This window comes from Ochlerotatus camptorhynchus, unplaced genomic scaffold, assembly GCF_037179485.1.
Source record: "Ochlerotatus camptorhynchus isolate MF236.1 unplaced genomic scaffold, CSIRO-AGI_Acam_v1.1 ptg000002l, whole genome shotgun sequence".
Taxonomy (NCBI): Eukaryota; Metazoa; Arthropoda; class Insecta; order Diptera; family Culicidae; genus Ochlerotatus; species Ochlerotatus camptorhynchus.
Window position 1 is genome coordinate 4,529,463 of NW_027040494.1, and position 12,876 is coordinate 4,542,338.

General features: G+C 37.7%; 2 protein-coding genes across 3 annotated transcripts in view; both read left to right on the forward strand.

Moving 5' to 3' along the window:
• LOC135705460 (uncharacterized) overlaps positions 1 to 3,046 on the forward strand; it is a 48,163-nt gene extending 45,117 nt beyond the window's left edge. The window contains exon 2 of the mRNA XM_065227234.1: positions 1,768 to 3,046. Coding sequence (XP_065083306.1) covers positions 1,916 to 2,920 — 1,005 coding nt within the window. The 5' untranslated portion in view covers positions 1,768 to 1,915 and the 3' untranslated portion in view covers positions 2,921 to 3,046. The remainder of the gene's footprint in view (positions 1 to 1,767) is intronic.
• The window catches only part of Lasp (lasp), a 191,662-nt gene that overhangs the window by 85,202 nt on the left and 93,584 nt on the right, over positions 1 to 12,876 (forward strand). For both annotated transcript variants that reach the window (XM_065224981.1, XM_065225067.1), the window contains exon 2: positions 10,385 to 10,479. In XM_065224981.1, the coding sequence (XP_065081053.1) occupies positions 10,385 to 10,479 (95 nt within the window). The remainder of the gene's footprint in view (positions 1 to 10,384; positions 10,480 to 12,876) is intronic.

Below are 12,876 nucleotides of genomic sequence, written 5' to 3' on the forward strand. Positions count from 1 at the left end.
TGCTATTTCAATGCGTATTGAGGTCCCCAACAACAGTGCAAAATTTGAACGAATTCGGTTATAACCTCGATTTGCGGGTGAATGTTAAATCATGTATGGGAAATGGAGCGATCTTATTCATTTGCATGCCAAAAATCTAAACGTTGCTCAAGTTTCACCAAATATCGGAGTTAGATTAAGAATACTATACAAAACAACTTTGTCGAAGACTGTAAATCGTTTTAATCTTTGTACAAAAAGTTACTAATCTTTCATTTTAGACCAACTGTTTCATTGTTATTTGGAAAGCTCAATAGCGTTAGCTTTACGGAGCCGATAATTCATTGTTTATAGTTTGTATCAAAAATTGGGCCGTTGGGCCGAATACTCGGACCTCTAACTTACCCGAGTGTCGCCAGTATTAACGGTAGTGCGGTTCTAGTTTAGTAATAGGTCTAAACTAATATAATAATAACTTTTTTCTCAGATGTCTAATCGATTTGCAGTCTGGGACAAAGTTGTTCTGCATAGTATTCCCAATCTATTTTCAAGATTTGGTAAAATTTTAACAATATTTGAATTTTTGGCAAGCAATAGGTTCGTTTCGTTTCCCATAAATTTTCCCATACAAAATTTAAAAACCTCCCGCAAACCAGATGATAACCAAATTCGTTCAAATTTGACACTGTTGTCGGGCAGATCAATACACATCGGAAAAGTAGTGTGGAACAGGGGGTTGTAATCCACCATGCAAACTTGACCCACCCTATTGTACATAGGAAAGGCACCAATGTTGACATACACTGAAAAAAAATTCACTTAGTTTCTATTAGGAACGCACATAATATTTTTTCAATAAAAAAATAATGATTGTTATCTGAGTATCACATAGCATAAGAAATTCTTTATGAGAAATCGTATAGATTTCATTGGGAAATTTTCAATTATGGGATCACATGAAATTTATGGGAATTTCACATGGACATTTTCCACTGGTTATGTGATTTACTTTATGAGTGTAGGTGAAAGATGATCTGAAAATCTGGACGTTTCGGCTTAGGAATTTTTCGGGTTAGATCCCTGGGCTTATAATATGATTGTACTTGTCACACAATTATCCTAATGCAAAAATGGTACAGACATCGAAAGCTCTCAATTAATAACTGTGGAAGTGCATCTAGAACACTAAGTTGAGAGTACGCAATAAGCTAATATGCGATAAGCAATGAAGCTTGAAATGCGAAGAAGAAGAAAAAGAAAGCTACATTTGGCGTTCTTAACAGGGCTGCCAGATTTGAAGACATGTCTTTATTTTGAAAACATTTGAATATCTGTAAAGGCATTTTTCCTGCAGACATTTTAAAGGCATTTCAAGTTTTTTGAAGATGTTTAAATATATGCTGAAATTGAAGAAGACCTATGAAGGTTTTTTAAAGTACATAGTTCAAAAAAGTAGTGTAAATTTCTGTTAAATTTGATGAACATCAATGGAGCGTCACATATCATATAAGTTTACATTATAAATCCTGTAAAGTTCTTAGACATTTCATGCAATGTAGATATATTGTATGCAAAAGCCCATCTTTGTAAACAATATTGTTTACACGTTGCTCGGTTGCATGAAATGAAATACAAGTTTACGTGAATGAATATTTACATCACAATTAAAATTCAAAATTTTTAACTGTGTAGACATTACAAGATTTTTGCTATAGAAATGCAGATTTTACTTGTTGAAAATGTTGACTATAAATTATGTAATCAAAATCAGTTTTTTTAATAATAAAGGGTGTCCACGATGAAATTGCCACACTATGAAATTGCTCTAACTTTTTAACCGTTGGGTAGAATTTAATGAAAATTTGGGTGGATTTAGTTCATAGTGCATTATTTACATCCTGCAAGTTTTAAAGTCCTGTGATCAAAACTCGCGGAAATGGAGTCGAAAGAACAGCTCGTGCGTGATAAAATCTTGCGCATTCATCACAAGAACAAGGATCTCTCGCATCGTTCCATCGCTAAAACGTTGGGAATCGCGAATTCCACGGTGTCGCGAGTGATTAAGCGGTTCGAGGAACGGTTGACCACCGATCGGAAGCCCAGAAGTGGAGGAAAAAGTATTCCGTACAACACCAAAAATCACAACCGCGTAGTTGGGGCCTTCAACCGAAATCCGAACGCCTCCGTTAGGGATGTGGCTAAGAAGCTGCACCTAAGCCGAAGTTTTGTCCAGAAGGCCAAAACTAAGGCTGGGCTTCGAACGTTCAAGGCACAAAAGGCCCCTAATCGCGACGAGAAGCAGAACAAGTCCGCCAAAACCCGTGCCAGGAAGTTGTACCTCAACATGCTGACGAAAGTTGAATGCTGCATCATGGACGACGAAACATATGTGAAGGCCGACTTCAAACAGATCCCCGGCAACCTGTTTTTCACGGCCAAGGATAAGTTCAGCGTTCCGGAGCATGTCCGCACTCAGAAGATGTCCAAATTTGCGAGGAAATTCCTGGTTTGGCAAGCCATCTGCACGTGCGGGAAGCGGAGTGCACCTTTCGTGACCCAGGACACGATGAACGGACAGGTGTACATAAAAGAGTGCCTCCAGAAGCGGCTGCTTCCTCTCCTGAAGGCCCACAACGTCCCAACAATCTTCTGGCTGGATTTGGCCTCATGCCACTACTCCAAGGACGTGCTGAAGTGGTATGCGGACAATAAGGTCAATTTCGTGCCGAAAATGTTCAACCCTCCCAACACTCCGGAGCTCCGCCCCATCGAGAAGTACTGGGAGATTATGAAGCAGCACCTTCTTAAACGACCTAAGGTAGTGAAGACAGTCGAGGAACTGAAGAAAGTATGGGTTTACATGCAAAAAACGGTTGATTCACAGGTTGTGCAGAATCTTATGGCCGGGGTTAAGGCCAAGGTGCGTATGGACTGTAAATAAAATACGAGTAAAATGGTAAAATGAAGTTTAATAGTTATTTCTCAATCCCTGAAAATTTGATGGCAATCGGATGAAAACTCGAATTTTGCGAATCAATTTTGTGTGTGGCAATTTCATCGTGGACACCCTTTACTTGTTTGACCTGAATATCCACAGGACTGCACTAAAAATGAATCAGCTGGAGATCTTTTGATTTTTTTTTTCTGATCCGCCTGCCATCTGGGAAGATTATTTGAGGGATTTAGTTTTATGTTTTGAACAGTTTAAGATCTTCAGAATAATACTTGATTGAATATTCAGGGGGCTTTATTGAAATCTTCGATCAGTTGAAGATCTTTTGAATACACTCAAATCTGTTTTCATGCGAATTCATTGTTTCGATTTTGTCCTCTTTAGAATCAATCAATAATCAGTAATCAAAAGTTTCAGTACAACTATATTTTTTTCAGATTTTTTGAGGCAAGTTGCACTAAATTTGGTTGCAATTTAAGAACATAATACAACGATGATGAGTGTGCTTCCTTAGCACATTGCCGTATTGGAAAAATGTCTGAGAGACAATATTTGATTTTTTTTTAAAGTTGACGATCTTCAGTCAACCTGCAGACACGATGAATATCCAGAAAACTTTATAAAAATTTATCTAAAATACGTTAATATCAACAAAGTTCTCTAAAACTCTACGAAGTTTCCTAAACTTCTACGAAGGTTCCTGTACTTCCACAAAGTTTCTTGAACTTCCATGAACTTATACGATGCACCATGGACATTTTACCCACTCCATTGAGATTTTCCAAAATTCCCTGAGTCTCTGTAAAGTTCCCTGAACTTGTGGGAAGTTTCGCTAACTTCTGGGAAGTTCTGTCAACTTCTGTGAAGTTCACTGATCTTCTACGATATTTCCATAGCTTATACAAACTTTCATAAAACAGTAGAAAAAGGTTATCTTATTCCACTGCAGTGCACTGTGGGGAATGACACTGATGTAGACTGCACATTTGAGTCGAAATACGTATCTGTCATGGATATCAAAATAAATTAAGTGGAATTAAATGGAAGATAACCGTTCATACTGTTTTATTCAGGCATTCCGCTAACAACCCAATTTCAGTACTTCAAACTTTCATAAATTTCTAGGTCGTTCACAACATTCTTTTGAATTTCTACCACGTTTGATAAACTTTTGACGTAGGACTACGTCTGTGATTTCTATATGGGGGCACACTTTGTGAAAACCGAAAATGGATCATATAACAAAATTATGAAAGATTTTGAACGTTAATAACTCAGCTGCCCCTGGACCAATTTCAATAATGTTATCTGTTAATTTTAAAACTTTATCATTTCTCAAAATGTCACTATTGAAAATTGCACGAATGTGCAACTGTTGCTTTGATAATTAAAATTATCGCCGATTGCGTGTGAAAATCGATTTCCCTAACACAGATTTCAAAGTTGAATACCATCCAGTCTCACCAAACGGTGTTTATTCAATCACCTCGTGGTGAGTGGTAGTGTTCTCCGTTACCCAATGAAAGGCTGCCTGCAAGCAGCGAGCTGCAGCCCACATGAGTATCCTTAGAAGGAGGAACAAGCCGCACCGCTATTGATCGGAATCAGGAATTTCCGTGTAAATACAGAACCACTAATTACCCAGAATTTATACTATACATAAATAACAGAAGATGATATTTTTGATTTTTTTTAAAGGTTACAAACGATACCCCTTTAGCTCAGTCGGTAGAGGCGCAGCTGCAAAGTAAGTCCATGCTGGAGGTGACTAAGTTCGATTTCCGTCCGGTCTATTAATTTTTTGGGTTGGAAAATTTCTCTACTTCCTTGGGAATAGGATGGTACAGGCATAGAAAGTTCTCAATTAAAATGTGGAAATACTTAAAAGAACACAAAGTTGAGAGCATGCAAAAATCTAATATGCTATAAGCAATAACCTTGAAATGCCATGTAGTAGTATATAAATGGTATTTTTTGGCAATGAAAATAGTTTTTTTTTGTCGTGGATTAGTATTTGAAGTCGCGGATTTCTTTTGAGAAAATCTCGGATTTCGCGGATCAAATTAAAAAAAAACGTCACCATTGCGTACAACCCCATAGGGCTGTCCCTTGTATTTTTTAGTATTTCCTATACTATCTTAATGCGCATAATTGTACCACGTTTCATAAGGATTGGATAGAACATGAGGCAGTTATACTTATAACGGCAGTATAACTCATACAAAGTTCCCCAAGATTTCTGAAAATTTTCTCAACTTCACCCTTGAACTTCTTCCTAATCACATTTTTTTCCAAGCTCTCTTCATGCAAACAAGATTTCAGAATATCTATGAATTCCTCTGGACCTGCGAGAAGTCCCTGAACCTTTTCTACGAATATTCCTGAACATCTGGGCAGTTCTCTGAAATTGAATAAAGTTCCTAAAGCTTCCAGGAACCTTTAAGTTGAGCTTTTTTAAAGTAAAACTGCTTCGAAGTTTCCTAAACTTATACTGATACTTGAGCTTATGAAATTTTTCGAAGTTTGTTGAGGTTTTACAAAGATTGCTGATTTTTTTTCGATTTCGTGAGCTTTTACAAAATTTCCTGCATTTATTTGAAGTTTTACCAAAGTTTTGAATTGCCACGTTATTTTACAAAATTAGCCGAACTACTACGAAATTCGCTCATTTTCTACGGAGTTCCTCAAACTTTTAAGAAGTTTGTTGATTTTCTACGAAGTACCCTCAAGTTTCCTGAACTTCCACGGAGGCCCCTTAAAAATTCCAAGGCTACGAAAATTCAACGAAAGGCTCTGAAGTCAAACAAAGTCCCCTAAACTATTACGAAGCTTCCTGAAATTATACAAAGTATCCATAACTTCTACAAAGCTCCAAAAACTTGTAAACAGTTCGTACTTCGAAGTGGTCCAGATTTTTTACAAAGTTCCCTGAACGAAGTTCTCTAGCGCTCTACGCAGTTTCTAGAATTTCTACCCTGAACATCTACAAAGTCCCTGAAGGTGTACGATGTTTTTACTTACTTACTTACTTAACTATCCTGGGCACACATCCTGGGTGATACAAAGGGCCAACGTAAAAGACTTCCATCCTGAGTGGCTGCTTGTGTTTGCTTTAACCTGTCCAGTAACGTCTGGTAGATTACCTTTTAAGATTTACCACCGAAGCCTTGTCCGAACTACTTCAAACTAGGGAAACAGGATTGTTTTTGTAATCAAAGGAACACATCTTAGTCCTTTTTTATTATTATGTCTTGTTGATAGTGACATTGGGGCCTCCCTTAGCTCAGTCGATAAAGGCGCAGCTACAAAGCAAGACCATGCTGGAGATGGCTGGGTTCGATTCCCGGTCCGGTCTAGGAATTTTTCGGGTTGGAAAATTTCTCGACTCCCTGGGCATAGAGTATGATTGGACTTTGCACACAATCATATCAATGCAAAAATGGTACAGGCATCCAAAGCTCTCAATTAATAACTGTGGAAGTGCATCTAGAACACTAAGTTGAGAGCACGCAATAAGCTAATATGCGATATGCAATAAGCTTGAAATGCGAAGAAGAAGAAGAAGATAGTGACATCACGGTTTTGTCCACCGAAGATGACCTTGAAACAAGGAAAAAATGAGCTAGGTAGATATATTTGTTTCTACGTCATTACTAATCTTGTATTCGCTGTCCTCCAGTTTGAAGTGGTTAAGACTAGAATTCTGTTGCATGGTCATTATAGGTGTTAGTGCTTAGTTTAGTTGCGAAGAAATCCGTTGTTGACTGACAAAAGGGCACGTCTTTGAAGGGTGCTCTAACACTCCGAATGGTATAACGAACGGGACCTTACAATTAGAGTCAGATTCTTGCGAAATGGCTCAAATCTTATCTAACTAATCGCCTACAAATAGTTAGATTCAAAGGGAAGAAATCAAATCCTATTCAAGTCAGCTCAGGAGTACCCCAGGGGTCTCATTTAGGCCCTCTGTTGTTTATAATATTTGCCAACGACATTTCCTTCATTTATGCCGACGACATGAAGCTCTTTTTAGACATAAGAAACAAAGAATACATCGAGGTATTCCAGAAGGAAATTCACATTTTCTATGTTTGGTGTAACAAAAGCCTTTTACAGCTGAACGAGCCAAAATGTAATTCAATATTTAGTAGGAAACGAAAATTAGGCTGGGCAAGATATCCTCTTCCATCACATGAAGCCCGCTGTATGCTCATCATCATCCAAACATTAAAAGAGCACCACGAATTTGCAATGGTCTCATTTGTAAACGATATCGTTTCGCATCGCATACTATGCTAAATTTGGAACTTTCAATCAGATGATGGCAACTTTTTTTTATGGCCCACCACTAACCCCTACACCAAAAAGCTCTTTTGAGCCCCCTAATACTGGACTCATCTCAAACTTAACGTAAGGTATACATTAAAAAATAATAATACAATCAAATAAACATATGCTTCATTGGTGTGTGCACGAAAGTGATGAACACTAAACAAAAACTAAATAAAGAAGGGAAGCCAAAGAGCACAGCGAAACTATTGACTTTACAATGACATAAGCCAAACCAAATACTTCAATTCCATTCCTTAACCCTTTGTCTGTACCTCTAAAATAAAGGGTATTAAATAAAATTCGAAATATGTATGTCTGAATTTAGAGGCAGGCATAAAGGGTGATACGGTCAAAATTTGGTCAAGGGAAAACGCGTGTAAATCGGTTAAATCGTTTATTTAAAAAATCAAATTAAATTTCTTTTTCAAGTTCAATTAGTATAAAATTCAGGAAAAATATTCAGTTAGGCTTCCGCTTTTCCAAATCCGAATTGCCGGGCCTTACGCTTGACCCCTGCCATCAGATTTTGTACAGCCACCTTGTCCACCTTCTTCGCCGCAGAAAGCCAGTTTGCCTTGAACTGCTGCTCGCCCTTAGCAGTTTTTTTGGTCTTCTTTAGGTTCCGCTTGACAATAGCCCAGTATTTCTCAATTGGGCGGAGCTCTGGCGTGTTGGGAGGGTTCTTGTCCTTGGGAACCACCTGCACGTTGTTGGCGGCGTACCACTCCATGGTCTTTTTACCGTAATGGCAAGATGCCAAATCCGGCCAAAACAGTACGGAACAACCGTTTTTCTTCAGGAAAGGCAGCAGACGTTTATTCAAACACTCTTTCACGTAAATTTCTTGGTTGACAGTCCCGGAAGCTATGAAAATGCTGCTTTTCAAGCCACAGGTACAGATGGCTTGTCAAACCAGATATTTCTTTGCGAACTTTGACAGTTTCACGTGCTTGAAAACATCTGCTACCTTTCCCCTTCCTTTTGCCGTATAAAACTCCTGTCCCGGAAGCTGCTTGTAGTCGGCTTTGACGTAGGTTTCGTCGTCCATTACCACGCAGTCAAACTTCGTCAGCATCGTCGTGTACAGCCTCCGGGATCGCGCTTTGGCCGTAGTATTTTGTTTATCATCGCGATTTGGAGTCACTACCTTCTTGTAAGTCGATAGTCCGGCTCGTTTTTTGGCTCGATGCACGGTTGTAGACGATACACCCAGCTTATTTGCGGCATCTCGGAGAGAGAGGTTAGGGTTTCGCTTGAAACTACCGGCAACTCTCTTTGTCGTCTCAGCGGCTTCCGGTTTTCGATTTCCCCCCGATCCAGACTTCCTGGCTGTCGACAAACGTTCCCCAAACACTTTAATTACATTTGTAACGGTTGATTTGGCAACTTTTAGCGATTTTGCCAACTTTGCGTGCGAGTAGCTCGGATTTTCGCGATGCGCGAGCAAAATTTTGATACGCTGCTCTTCTTGCTTGGACGGCATTTTGACAACTGAAGAGTGAATTCCAAAATCAAAATAGGAGCAACATTCTACACACACACACACCTTCAAAATGAGGGGTGTTCAGGTTTTTTAAATGCAAAATTGAAAGAAATACGTCAAGTTGATATTGACTAAATTTTGACCGTATCACCCTTTATCAAGAAGACTTGTCGGAGAAAAAATCGTTTTGATGAATAATCAAGGTTGCAAAAATTGCCTGGGGTCATATTGACCCCAAGATACAGACAAAGGGTTAATTATTGAACACGCAAAAGTAATACAATGTAAACAATATACTGTTTAGTCTAGGTTTTTGGATATAATATTGTTTATAAGTAAGGCATAAAATGTGATCATAATTGTATGAAAACGGTCTAGTCTTGATTAACGAGCAATACATAAATTAATTAATTTTCCATTTATGATAAATTTAGTCAATTACCGGTTTTATCGGTATTAAATTTCGCAATGCCGAAAAGCCGATTTTTGGAAACACATCCGGTAATGGTAACCCTAGAGCTAACTCACTAGCCATTTAGAGAAGCCCAGAGGATCCAGCTTTTTCATCACTAAATCATCTGGAATATTATTGAAAACCTTAGAAAAGTCCACATATAAATACCACATCCACTTGCTGCCGTGGAGAGTGCTGATGCAAGGTCGGTGACAGTGTAACCATAGAGGCAACTCTAAGACCAGAAGGTCCCGAAGAAACGTACTCAACTTTTTGGCTCAGCTCTGGTACTCTCTTCGGTCCCAAGCTAATCGATGCACCCCTCGAAACATAGGTAAATCCACGAACCCCTCATGTTATCTGTCAAAGTTTCATAGTGAATCAAAACAAACATAGTGTAGTACTAGAATTTCGACTAGAATGGGGTACGCTTATATATGTACTTGGAACCAATAGGCTAGTCAAGTAGTGAGCCAATTTAAAATCGTTAGTTTCCACTCGTTGGTGTAACGCTTCTTGACAATCCCGTGTTAGAATTCTGAAAACAAAGTAAAAATGACCTAGTCTCTGAGTTATTTTCGACAAGCGTGTATGGAATTTATCATAGTAGGTCGCAATCAGTTTGAGGACCGCTTAAAGTATATCGTAAATCTTTCAATTTTGGTTTTGGGGGTGAAAATATCCAGTCGTGCGTCAAAAAAAAACCATCCGTTTACTTCAATGGTTTCGCTTAACGATTAGCAGATTAACGATAAGATAAACACTTAAATCACTTTAAAGATCCCACTCAGTTCTGTTGCCATGTGCGATACGCGTGTGTGGTCCTATTTTCTACGTCTCACCGTACCAGACACCATGGCGATCCTGCCATCACTATAAATACTTTTATAAACGTAACATAATTCCACGCGCGATTGAACAAACTAGATAACGGTTCAAAAATGATCGACACAATTTTAAAAACAATATTCTAACTCCTGATGTTGATAATATAGCTGATGTGCCTCATCGGACACAAAGTTCAACCCGACCTTATCATCGCTAAATAGGCACGATTTGTCAGCCAACTAATCATATTCATCAAAATATTCATCATCTTTGCACTAATCAACGCCGTCGTAATGATTGATCCCTGTTACTAAACAACCTCCTTTTCTGTGTTTTTGTTTTCCCATTTTTTCAGACATGGCACAAAACATGTTTCCGATGTCACGAGTGCGGTATGACACTGAACATGAAAACATACAAAGGTTTCAACAAACTCCCGTACTGCGAAGCGTAAGTATATCTGCATTCCTTTTTTTACATCATAGTGTCCACCTGCATGAAACCGTGACCATGTATGGATGCGATTCGGCTTATACCTACTTATGATTGATTAAAGGTTGATATAAATTCAAAGCTTGAGATACAACGGGTGCGAAGATGATGATCAATGGAATGTTGGCAGTGGAAACGCTGCAAGGTCAATGACGAATTCCATCTCCAACCGATTTGTGGATTCATTTATATACATATCTAGATGGAAAGGGAGGCTAATTACCGCTGATCAATGCGAGGTGGTCAAGCAATTGTAGATACATGATACAGCGCAGTAGTGGTCAGCTGTGTTGCTGATACGAGTCGACTTTGATCGACCGGAATTTTGCTGATCTATTCGAATCCGCATTTGTTTTGCTCGTACATTTGCATATAATGGGGGCTCCGTTGCTGTGTGAGTGCGTCTTTGATGTCGGGCTCTGTGTAGGAAGACATCGCTCGTGGTGACTCATAATCCCACACCTGGATCGTTATTTGTAGCTGTTCTAAGAAACGAAACGCTAGCCGGGAGTCGCCAAAATCGGTATCGTTCCGCATTCCGGATAACAATATATTATTATTATCGCATGCTTCTTTTGATGTCCCGAAGTCAGCTGGTACAAACGTTACATTAGACTGGCCCACAAAAAAGTATGAACTAGATTACCACTAAGAAAATTACAGTTCATATTTTCCACAGGCCATCATCCAGACTCGTGTCAGTTGGTTAGATAACCACTTTCTGAATGTTTCAGCTGTTTTTGACGTTATTTTGGTTTAATGTTTATAGAGGATTTGGTTGAAATTTTCATGTACAAAATGCAAATACAAATACAAATACAAATACAAATACATTCGAAAGCGAATATCTCAATAAAACTAATCGAATTCATAATGAAGTCTTCAGCAAAGTTTGTTACTCATTGTTTGAACCCCGAGCAGGAACCGATAGCTAATCGATAACAAATGAATATCTGAATGTGGTATGATACCAGATTTCGGTATGCTTGTGGCATAAAACCTTTGTTTTGATATTATTCAGTTATCAACATATTTTGTAAAATATCACATGAATACCAAAATAACAAAATGTGATCTTTCAGTTTTTAGACAATAACACCTAAAAGAACTATTGAATTGGTATTAGAAGACCTTCAAAATAACAAAATATGGTCTTCTGGTACCGTAAAAACTAAACATTGATAGTTTTTTAAAGTGTATTCTAAATAATATTTACAGCAATGAATGTTTTTCAAATTTTATATTTTTAAACAAGTACTGAGGATCCAAGAGTCAGTTCGTCAGTAATATGTTTGAAGGAAATTAAAGCATTTGTACTATTTTTTTAGCTTTGTGACCGAACTTCAGTTTTTTGATTTGGGGTTACTTTGATAATGCTCGATGAATGTAGAAAAATATGGTTGAAACTCAAACAATTTAGTTCTTTGAATATGAAACTTTGAATGAGTTTATAATCAGAAAACATCATAAGCAATAAGAATACCACATTGAATTTGTGATGGCTATATCGGAAATACATTTCATAAGTGATGGCTTGAGTGCTTTTTCAAACAAACGAAAAACACAAAAATTGGTTTTTAATATGTTTGTAAAATATGTAACACATACTATATAAAAACTATATACAATATCAACGGAAATACCCTAAGCTACAAAATGGAACCAATGTTTCTAATTTAAAATTTAATTTAATTTAAATATAATCTTTACATTATACTATCAAAGTTACCCGCATTATCAAAGATACCCCGTTTTACGGTATCTAAATAAGCGTCTGTTATCCGTTTGTTATTGTAATAACTAAATTATTTATTATTTCGTTATTCGTAGAATATGTTTGAGGTATTATTTTTGGTATTTTACCTCTTATGTCAGCCTCACTAATACCATATTTAGGTTGCCAGTTATACTATTTTGATACCTGAATTTGTTATTAATAAGTTATATTTTCCTGCTCGGGACTACAAGGTTTGAAAATCTGAATCAAATCGAATAGGAAAACTTTTTTATGATCCAAAGAGCGTAGGTGCAATTTTTCATGTATTTTATCAAAAATCCCCATACAAAATTCCAACTAAAAGCGCCAGCTCATCCTTCAACCAAATGAGCTAAAACTTTCACAGAATGGTTTTCTCACCTAAAGGCACAAATATAGAGGTTGGTCCGTGGAAAACCAGAACTTTTTTTTGCCGGCCAGTCCAAAATTACATTTGTATGAGTTCAGCTGTTCGATTTAACCTAGATTAGATTTGACATAAAGCAGTGGCACGCAATCTTTTTGGGTTTGCAACTCATCATTTGTATGAAAATTATTTCCATAACGAATAATTTGCTTAGTTCTGTAATTCCGTAGCG